Raw genomic sequence first — 11,779 nt, 5'->3', positions numbered from 1 at the left:
TACCATTGAAAATTAAAGGTGTTTCCAAATATAGGGAAAAATAACTAATGGTAATAAATATTGCAGGCTAAATTTTAAATGGCTTAGGTTGTTTTAGGAAAACTATAAATTGAGCATTTCCTTCATTTGTATGTAATAATTTTCAAGAGAAAATCTGAGAGAAGAAAAATAACTCAGAGAAAAGAGGGGTTGTGTTTTTTGCACTTTGGTATAAATAGATATTTTGTTTATGTAATTTATTTCTCCCTCAAATTTGATTAAATAGAAAATTTGCATTATTTTCTTAACAATTCCTACATTACTGTCCTGCCATTTTTATGTGGTATTGTCTCTATTTGATGAAAACTTGAAAATGCTTCTCTTTCTATCACATGGATTGTCTTCAAACCACAAGTATATCCTCATGTGTCCATGTTGGCTCCGGTTATACTACCTCCATTTCTTATTATGTGCAACAAAGGGGTATTATTTATGAGACATAAAATATTCTTTTGTTGCACTAATAAGAAGGAAAAATTGCGAAAAAAATAATACAATCTTTGGATTATGCATTAATATTACAACCTTTAGGAGGTGTTTATTTTAAATAGACAAAAATCAATTGGTAACCCGCTTTTACAGATTATCATCGTTTTATGACGACACGTGTCATGGTAACCAATTACATGACGACACGTGTCATGGTAACCTGCAATTTAACTAACTCCCCAAAGGTTACCAATCGGTTTCTGCATGTTTAAAATGAACATTCCCCAAAGGTTGTAATGTTGATGTATAATTCAAAGGTTGTATTATTAAAAAAGAATGAGCCAAATTATTATTTGCAATTTTTCATAATAAGAAACGGAGGTGGTATATATTTTTCAAAACGGTTCCTTTTGATAGAAAAAATAGTCTCATTGTCCCATTCCTTATAATTAAAAATGTCAAGATGTTTTTTTTAACAAGACACAGAATAGCTAGTTGTGAGGTCTAGGAACATCGTTACAACAATTTGTTAAAACAATTTATTTGGAATGTAACAATACTGGAAAAAAAAAATACAATCTTGAATTGAGAAAAAGAAAATGTGCAATGGAAACAAGGCTGCTACAAGGTAGAACTATCTAGAGATATGGGAAATGAAGGCATCCCTTTCTGAACTGGAAGCACCACCTTCAGCAACTGATCCTCTCACAGCTTCTCCTACATTTGCTGCTCTCATCTTTATCTCCTTTCCTTCTTGTGATGCCATCAATGTCTTCACTGCATTCTCTATCGTAATTGATTTTACAATCTCACCGCGGTGTTCCCAATCTCTCACCATTACACCAATTCTAAGCACATTGCTAATCAAAAACGCATTCTTTGGTTGATCAGAATGCATAGGCCAGGCCAGAATCGGCACGCCCATACTTACACTTTCCATACAAGAATTCCATCCACAATGACTCATGAACCCGCCAAATGATGTATGAGCCAAGATTTCTAGCTGCGGTGCCCAATCTCTTACTATTATTCCCCTGTCTTTTACTCTTTCTTCATAATCTGCATGAAGTTGAGGCTTCTTTACTTTATCAGCTTCTGCAAAAACGTCGTTTGGATCCGCTCTTCTAAGCACCCATATAAACTTCTCTCCGCATCTTTCCAACCCGTTTGCCAACTCTGTGATCTGATCATCCGTCAGAGATGTTGTCGACCCAAAAGACACGTATATCACCGAATCCTTCTCTTGTTTGTCTAGCCAATGAAGGCATTGGTGTCTATTTTTCATGCTTTCACTTTTGATTTTCACCGGGTTAAAAGGTCCTAAGGCAAAGTGATTTATTTGTGAATTTGTTGTAGATAGCCTCTCCGATAGTTGAACATATCTACCTTCTAAAATTCTTGAGGTGTTATAAATCCACCCTGATTCAAACCCGAGAAGTTTCACTTGATTGAGAGCAAACTCTGTCATATCTTGTGTACAACACCCATCTTTAGGGGGGATATCTTCTAGGAAATCTTTTGAATCCAACTGAAACGGCTTCTCTTTCTCGGGTATATATCTCCATGAATGTAAGAAATTGTAAAACGCGGAGACAGGAATTCAGTAGGAAATTCAGTAAATTCCGGCGGAATAAATTTCGTCGGAAATTTCCGTCGGATTTCCTACGGAATAAAAATCCGTCTGAATTTATGGGCTGTCCGACGGAATAATTCGTTGGAAATTTAATGTTTCGACGGAAATAAAATTCGTCGGAAACTTCCTACGGATTTTTCCGTCGATACATTAAATTTCCGGCGAAAATAAAATCCATCGGAAATTTCCGACGGAATATTCCGTCGAAAAATTTAATTAAATAATAAAAAAAAACCTAACCCTACAAAACCCTAAAAAATACCCGGACCCGCCCTTATATTTCTTGTTTCTCTTCTCCTCCTCCCCAACGCCTCTCTTCTCCTTCTCTTTCCTCTCTTCTTCTCTTTCTCTCTCCTCTCTTCTCCTTTCTCCCGGAATTCTCCTTCTCCTTCTCCTCTCATTCTCCTTCTTTGATGTCCTCCTTTTTCGATCTCCTCCTTCAATTCAAGCCACACCATTCCACACCATTTCGATCTCCTCATTTTCAACGGCGACAACAACAACCACACCGTTCCGGCCACCGCGCAGCGACAACAACCAACCCAGTAGCGTGAAAACCACCGCAACGACAACAACAATACCAGCCCCAGCAGCAACGACAATAACAACTGTACTAAAAAAAAACAATTTTGATTATAATTAAATTTGTTATAATTGTAATTTTATTTTATTAATTTCAGATGATAATTGTATATTTATTTAATTTGTTTGATTTCAATTTTATTTTGTTTATTTTTTTCGATTTATGGTTGTTTCGATTTGTGGTTGTTTTGATTTTTGGTAAGGGAATTGGGGCTGGATCTAGGTAGATTTGGCGTTTCCGATTTGCTTTTTTTTTTTTTTTTTTTTTTCCGTATTTTCTTGTTTTTATCGTATTTTTTCGTATTTTTTTTGTATTTGGGTTAGGTGGTTGGTCAGGGCGGGTGGGTTAGGTGGTTGGTCAGTGTGGGTGGGTTAGGTGGTTGGTTAGGGTAGGTGGGGTACGTTTGGTTATGGTGGGTGGGGAAGTTTGGTCGGGTCTGGGTTTGGGGGTGGGGGGTCTGGTCTGGTCTGGGTTGGGGCTGGTGATTTTGTGGGTAAGGGGTTAGGATGGGTCTGGGTAAAGGGGTGGGGTGGTTAGGGTGGGTGGTTATGCGTGGGTTAGGGTGGGGTGGTTAGGGTGTGTCTGGGTTAGGGTGGGGGTGGTCTGGGCAGGGTGAGGGGCTGGTTTTTTTTTATTTATTTTTTTTAATTGACATTTCCGACGGAATATTCCGTTGGAATATTCCTTTTCCGATGGAATATTCCGTCGGAATTTTCCTCTTCCGACGAAAAATTCCGTCGGAATTTTCCTCTTCCGACGGAAAATTCCGTCGGAACCTAATCAACCTCCGATGGAATTTTCCGTCGGAAAATTGCGACGGAATTTCAATTAAAGTCAAAATCGGCGCCGACAGAATTAGATTCGTCGGAAATTCCGTCGGAACCACCTCTTCCAACGGAACGGAATTTCCGCCGGAAAAGGCCAAATTTCCGACAAGAGGTGCTCCGACAGACTACTTCTGACGGAATTCCGTCGGAAGGCTTGATTCCGACGGATTTTCCTATGTTTCCGACGGGAAAATTCCGTCGGAATTTTGCTGTTTTCTTGTAGTGTTGAAAATTGGGACAAAATGATTGGCCAGTTCTGATGAATATAATGGCACGTTTAAGTTATTGTTTTTATTACGGAGTATATTGTTGAATGATGAGTTGTTGAATGTTGGATAGAAGGCTAAGTCATCATGTATCTTAAGTTTGGTTACAGTCAATACCAACTACTAAAAACAATAGGATTGAACATTGCAGATGTTTTACTTGAACTATAGAACTATTTTAGATTTTTTTTTTCATGGAAATTTAATACTGCAACGTATACTCGTATGTTTTTAGAAGATTTTAAAAGATATTGAATCATACCCATTTAAAGAAATCAAATGTTTTATGCTATAAATTCCAAATCTATCCTTTTTTATATATGTTGCTTTTGTTAATGTTTGCAATAATTTGGATTAATTTATTGGTAAATTTGCCTTTTTGTCCTTTTTTTTTACTTAAAAAAGAGGAAGCCTCAGTTTATATTATCAAACGACAAAACTGTAAATAAATCAACAATTTTGCCTAGTCATCATGACATTTTTGTAAATAAATCAACTATTGTAAGGTCCAATTCTAGCTGTCATGGCATGATTGTCAATAAATCAATTATTGTAGGGTCCATTTTTAATAAAAAAGTTTTTGATTTATTTACAATTTTGCCATTTGATAAACTTATGATTTCTCCTAAAAAATTTGAGCATTTCACCATGTTGCAATATTAAAAGAATGCTAACTAGTTTTTTTTAGGTGATACTTAAAACTTGAGATTAAATTTCGTCTACATCATTGTTATTTGGGAGTTTTTATGTCCCCCCCAAAAAAAAAAAAAAAAAATTAGACGACCACATCAAATTAGTAACTATTATAAGTCTTTTTTTTTAAAAAACAATTAATTTAACTAATGTATTAGTTTTTGGCATGGAGATTAGAAAATTGAATGGAGAAAGCAAAAAAAAAAAAAAAAAAAAAAAAAAAAAGGGTTGCTAACTTCAAAAGAAAGGTAAGAATGACGTGAGCAACTGAGCACCTTCCAAATCTATACACTATCAGTATTCTTAAATTCTTAAGTAGTCAAGTTCCACGACTGCATATATAGAATCTTCCTATAGTTTATAGGAATACTTATAAGTGACCATATGAGTAAATACAAGTTAATCTCGGTGATAAACATGTGAAGTTTATCACATGATATTGTGGTCATTTCGCAGTTAAAATGAGGGGTATTTTTGCCATTTGAAAGAGGAGATCCTCCAAGCAGCTTTAATGGGAGAATGCAAATCTGATGAAATCGAAGAAGCTGACGAGCTCCATCAATGGTGAATACCAATAGAAGGGGGATATCAAATAAGCAAACGAAAACACTTTCCCCTTAGGGGTTAACCATTCCCTTAATTTCTACATATTTACACAGGGTTTTCGTTGGATTTGGCGACGAAGTCGCCGAAAATGGTGTTGAGGTTTCGTATTCACCATTGAAGCATCTTGAAGAAGAAATCAGAAGATTAAGGTGTTTGGGGATTAGAGAAGGAGGAAGAAGATGAAGGTGCTAGTAGGGTCGGGAATGTGAAGGAAGGAGGAAAGGAAACCATGGATTAATCATGGAGATGGGTCACGGTGGAGTGAGGAGGAAGATGATGGTGATTTTTAATTTATTTATTTTTTTTCAAAATGTAAAAATATTTACAATTTTGCCACCGAGATAAACGTATCCGTTTATCACGGAGATCAACCTGGGCTCCCTCCAGACTTTAAGAAATTATGAGTGACTAAGGCCCCGTTCACTTCACCTTAATTTTGCTGAACTGAAATTATTTTTACTGAATTGAAATTATTTTTACTGATTAAAACTGAATTTTACTGATTAAAACTGAATTTTACTGAACTTATTTATACTGAAATTATTTTTAATGAACTGAACTTATTTTTACTGAACTGAAATTATTTTTACTGAACTGAACTTATTTTACCGAACTGAAATTATTTTTACTGAACTGAACTTATTTTACCGAACTGAAATTATTTTTACTGAACTGAACTTATTTTTACTGATTTAGATATTATTTTTACTGATTTAATGTATATATATATATATATAAATATATATATATAGATATATTAGGTAAAATAATCTATTTTTGTAATTTATATAGTTGGCATATATAACGATAATATATTATGCCAACCATATAAATTTACATAATATCGTATATAAAAATGGTTGGCCTATATATTATGGGAATATGTATTTGATATACTTGTATATGATATTCGGTTTAGGGATACTGCCTTTCGTTGCCTAACTTTACCGCCAAACATACCAAAACAATAAAACTAATAATAATAAGAATAAAATCATAACTTTATTATAATCATAAATTATTACAAGGATTGCTTCTTATTGCATATGACTATTTAAGTTTATTATTCAATATTGTGAAATCTTACACACAATATGCGTGCTAACCATATATATGTACTCAATTTAGGAATTTACTTTCAAAATAAAATAAATATCTTAAACAATCCTTTTTAAACAAAAATTTATATTTTTATTTAATAATTAATTACATTTGTTGAACATAAAATTAAACATTCTACAATTTATTTAATAAAAGTCAAACACACTGACACTATTATGATATATATGTATATATATATATATGTATGTATATATATATATATGTATGTATATATATATATATGTATGTATATATGTATATATGTATGTATATATGTATGTATATATGTATATATATGATTATATGAGACTATTAAAATATATAGTTGATCGTTAAAATAGTTTCTAAAGCAGCGAGTTGGAGTTAATGATCTCAAACCCAAAGACTTTAGCACAATTTATGACATGCATGAGAAAAATATTGTTAATTAAATTTTTGGTTTGAATTGTCGGTCAATTTTTTACTACATATATGTTGGTTAACTACATGTAATTTACAAATAATTATAGCAAATATTGGTAGATTGATTGATCATATCAAGGCATGTGATATTTAAGCAAAAAAAAAAAAAATAACGACATATTGGTAGTATTGTATAGATCATGCATATATAATCATATATGAATATCATATTTCAATATCTTATTGAATTTATTGTAATTGATTAGGTATGCTATTACGATGAATTTTGTTACCCTTTTATAAAATATAGTACTTGTATTTACCAAATATCACCGACTACAATATTATCAATAAGACATAATATTTTATACTTGACAAAAAAAAAAGATATTATATTTTATAACTATACAATATGTGATAAAAGTATAGACAAAAGTGATGCATAAAAAAAATATATGTGAAGTATTAAAAAAATCTTGTACGACAATATTTTGCAATATATGGAAAAAATAATTTACATAAAAAAGCCTAGTAAATAAAAGCATCAAAGTACATGAACTTAAATTAATTTTGCTGAAATTATTTTTACTGAATTGAAATTATTTTTACTGAACTGAAATTATTTTAACTGAACTTATTTTTACTGAACTTAAATTAATTTTACTGAATAAAACTGATTTTTAATGAACTGAAATTATTTTTACTTAATATTATTTTTTTAAGGTGAGGTGAACAGGGCCTAACTATTATCTTCTCATAGATCCCCTTAAAAGAATGGAATATCATAGATCCATAAATCCTTATGGAAAGTTGTATAAAGAAACATGATGTGAAAATTGTACTCCAGTGTGAAAATAATGTTGCAATAAGTTAATAGCTTCTCAAACACGAATTAATCGTGATTAAAAAAGACGGAGAAAAAGTATATTTAAACCAAAAGGACATAAATTTAATATCTGCCTTCCTTTATGCTAATTTGAAAGGCTTATTAAGACCCTGTTCACTTCACCTTACAAAAATAATTCGTTCAGCAAAAATAAGTTCAGTTCAATAAAATTCAGTAACTTTACAGAAGAAATATAACTGAAAATCAGTAAAAATAATTTCAGTTCAGCAAAAATAATTTCAGTTCAGTAAAAATAATTTAAGTTCAGCAAATATAATTTCAGGTCAATAAAAATAATTTCAGTTCAGCAAAAATAAGGTGGAGTGAACGGGACCTAAATGTTTTTTAATTACTAACTGGTGCTAAGATTTTCACACCCCTTTTGTGATTATGGTCTCACTTTTTCTAAATTAGTAATTATCTCCATTATATTGACCATAAATCTTTTACAATATGTACACTTTTTTTTTCAAAACTATTTTTCCAATAATTATTCAGCTTTTGTATGTCACATTCTAATATTAGGCCTCTGATTTCTACTGTTTTTTTAATTTTTAATTTATTTATATTTTTAACATGCCAAGATTAACAAGAAGTCACATACAAAAGTAGCATATCGCGATCACTCCATGTATGTTAAGTTTATGAACATTAATAGTTGAACTAACAATGTCTACCACCTATGATTTCTTAACATTGAATACCCATCCCAAGTAAGTTTGGTTCTAGACCAACAAGCTTCACAGTTCTCGACCTCTAAGATAGTAAATTTTGTACAGAATTTTGCTAATCTAGTCCTTTACAATCTTATAGGTTGTTTGGCTCGAATACCAGAAACAATGTGTGTTTGGGTCCAATTTAGTCCAATTGGGCCTGGTCACTGAATGATCCAATTAAAAGCCCAAGGTTAAGGTTCAACTCTCCAAATGTGCTAAAGTCAAAAATCAACATCCTCAAAGCCATGTCAAGGTCAGTCAACGGCCCAATCAGCTTGGCCCAGCCCAACTGACTTCCGGGCCCAATCCGCCTCCTTCATTAGCCAAGGTATAAAAGCCAACAATTTGGTCAATTCTTGGTAAGACAATAAAGCCTCAAGCAACTAAACTCTTGCACAGCTTTCTCTCTCTAATATACTGACTTAAGCATCGGAGGGGCCTTCCTCGGCGTCCCCCCCGAGGCTAGTTTACGTGTATTTGTTGTGCAGGAAACCCTCGGCTCCTGCGTCGTTCGGACCGAGACCAAGTTCCCTCAAGATAAAAGGATCTTCCGAGATTCGATTGTTTTCATCCGAAACAATTTGGCGCCGTCTGTGGGGAACGCTACTAAATTTCGCGTCAGTCATCAAACACTCCGGCAGTCGCCATGACTAAGAGTGGAAAGAGTTCCAAGAAGGCTAAGAAGGGAGGAGGCCGGATTACGGTGAGGGAACGCCAGCCGGTTTATCCCTCCCCGGAGCAAGCCTCTTCCGAATCGGAGGCCCCCATTTCTCCGGAAAGGGAAGCCTCAAGAGGTCCTAGCCTCCAGGAGGAGAACACCTCGCACCACACTCGGCAGCCGGGGCCATCCCCGAGACCGAGTGGCTCAGGTGCGAGGAACTCCCCGCCGCGCCATAGCGTGCAATCCAGGTCACATCCGAGGGAGACTCCTCCCTCCGGACCCTCCACCGAGGAAGTGGCCAGAGCAGTGGCCATCTGCATGGAGTTCCTTAAAGCTCAAGGGGCTCCAATCCAGATGCCTGATGATCACCAGCCGAGAAACCTGAAAAGGAGGATCGGTCAGGATGATGGTGGACAAGTTCCACCACATAGACAGCTCGGCCAGAGGTGGCGAGGGGACACCCGAAACTCCAGTAAGGAGAGGAGGAGGAACCCTCAACCCTCTGACCACTCTGAAGCTCAGAATTCCATGGGGCCCTCCAAGGACCCGGAATTCGCCCGCCGAAGCGTTCACGAACGCTTGGGTTCGAGGGAGGTGAGTGTGCATAGCCGCCTCACCTTCCCAGAGGATACCGGACCCCACCCAACCTTGTCTCAGCCGGGGACGAAAACCACTTCCACCTCTGAGAGAGGAGGGAGCGAGGTCCCTGAGGCCGGGTACAAGGGGAAGGCGGTCATGGTTCCATCGAACTCGCCCTTCCAGAAGTGGATTCTGGAAGAGCATGTGCCAACGGTCAAAATCCCGGCACATATTACTTACGATGGTACCTCAGATCCTAAGGATCACATTGCCTCTTACGAGGGGCACATGTATCTGAACCCGAGGTCTGAGGCTACCTGGTGTAAATACTTTCCTACGACCCTCAAAGGTGTTGCCCAATCCTGGATCACCAAAGGGCTCAAGGAAGGCTCCATAACCGGTTGGAACGACCTCTCCAACAAGTTCAAGAGCAAATTCTCTACGGCCAACCGCCGAGAGAAGACCACTGCAGAGCTAATGAGTCTGCAGCAGGCGGAGGACGAGAGCCTCCGCGACTATCTGACTCGCTTCAGCAACGAGTCATCCGGAATCACAAGCCTGGATCAAGGCCTGGCCGTGTTCGCGCTACGGAACGGCCTCCAAGCTGGAAAGTTCCTGGACTTCATGGTCATGCATCCCCCGCAGACCCTGGAGGAAGCCTTGGAAGCATCGGATAGGTTCATCCGAGCCGAGGAGTGGAACAGATCCAGGTCTCAGTCTCGTCCGAGAATTGAGAAGCCGAAAGGGCAGCAGCCCGAAGTCTCGGCGCAGAGGAAAGGGAAGGCTAAGGCCTCAGAACCGTCCTCTGCTGCCGAGCCGAAGAAGGAAAGACACTTTCCCTACACGGGAAGGTACGATTCATACACTCCACTCTCCCTTCCCCGTGCTAAGATTTTCAGCACGACGAAGGACGAGGGGAGATTCAAAAAACCTCGTCCGTTGCCTCCCTGGCATCAGACGAGGGGAAAGGACCAGTGGTGCGAGTTCCATGACTCACCCGGACATCGCACCGAGGACTGCGTCCAGCTGAAGGACCAGATTGAGGATCTGGTCCGCAAGGGGTACCTGAGCCAATACCTCGCGGACAGGCGCGAGGAGAAAAAAGCTGAAAAAGATTCTCGGCAGGACCTCAACTTCGCTCGGAAGAAGGATAAGGGACCTCAGGGCAAGGAGTCCCTCGACATCCTGGTTATTTCCGGGGGAATCTCGCGAGGCACAGCCAAACGCCAACTGAGGGGTCTAACCCATCAGATTCATCAGGCTGAGCTTCGGCAGTCCCAGTCACCGGCGCCGAACATCCTGTTCACAGCCGAAGACTGCGAGGGGGTGGTATACCCCCACGATGACCCACTAGTAATCATTCTGGGCATCGCCAACCGCAACGTCTGGCGGACCCTCGTCGACGGCGGTAGCGGGGCGAACATCCTCTTCCGAGGAGCGTTCGACCAGCTGAGGATGGGAGCCGAGCACCTGGCCCCCGCACCCTACCCGGTGTCTGGATTCAACGGCTCTTCCTCGTATCCTGACGGGAAGATTACACTTCCTGTCACCATCGGCGAAGGCCGAGCAGCTAGGAATATCATGGCCGAATTTTTGGTCGTAGATGCTCCATCTGCATACAACGTGATCATGGGGAGACCCCTCATTCACGGCATTCAAGGAGTCGTCTCCACGTATCATCAAATCATGATATACGTTTCAGACGAGAGACGCTCCGAGAAAATAAAGGGCAGTCAAAAAGAAGCCCGCCGATGCAATCACCTCAAGCCATCCACGTCTCGCCGAGGCGACCGTGGCGATGGGGAGGAAAAGCACCGGGACCGAAACGCCAAAAAGCCGAGAGGCTCAGACGTTTCGGCTAATGAAGCCCCAGACAACGAGAAATCTGATGGGGGCCAAAAGGCTGACTCCGCCTCAGAGCCGAACGACTCTGATGGCCAGCCGCGGTCAGGAAAGTCTGCTAATATTGATAGCAGGCCGGAATTCGAGGAATCCAACTCTAAGAGCATGGAAACGGATGACCTGACCGAGTCAATAGAACTGACCGTAGGAGATCCGAACAGATGTGTTAGCATCGGGTCGTCACTGGAGCCAAACACCCGTGCGGCACTCGTCCAACTCCTACGGGCCAGTGGAGACGTGTTCGCCTTCTCAGCCGCAGAAATGCCCGGGATTGATCCGGACTTCGTCTCCCATAGGCTTAATGTCGACCCCTCCAGTCGACCCATTAAGCAGAAAAAGCGGAACTACTCCGCCGAAAAGAACCAGAACATCGCAGCTGAGGTCGATAAGCTCCTAGATGCTGGGTTCATTGAACCCTGTCAGTATCCGGAGTGGCTGGCCAATGTTGTAATGGTT

The 11,779-nt window shown here is 39.0% G+C and overlaps 1 protein-coding gene across 1 annotated transcript; it reads right to left on the bottom strand.

Moving 5' to 3' along the window:
• Positions 1 to 1,102: 1,102 nt before the first annotated feature.
• On the bottom strand, positions 1,103 to 1,936 carry LOC110707182 (zeatin O-glucosyltransferase-like). Its single transcript, XM_021885188.1, has one exon. It carries the CDS (start codon positions 1,934 to 1,936, stop codon positions 1,103 to 1,105), a length of 834 nt encoding a protein of 277 aa, XP_021740880.1.
• Positions 1,937 to 11,779: the final 9,843 nt, after the last annotated feature.

Source organism: Chenopodium quinoa, unplaced genomic scaffold (genome assembly GCF_001683475.1).
Source record: "Chenopodium quinoa cultivar QQ74 unplaced genomic scaffold, ASM168347v1, whole genome shotgun sequence".
NCBI lineage: Eukaryota > Viridiplantae > Streptophyta > Magnoliopsida > Caryophyllales > Amaranthaceae > Chenopodium > Chenopodium quinoa.
Note: the sequence above shows the minus strand (reverse complement) of the source record. Positions and strands in the feature narration are given on the sequence as shown.

Excerpts from the sequence above, each read along its gene's own strand:
- LOC110707182 (XM_021885188.1), bottom strand. The coding sequence starts at position 1,936 with ATGACAGAGTTTGCTCTCAATCAAGTGAAACTTCTCGGGTTTGAATCA.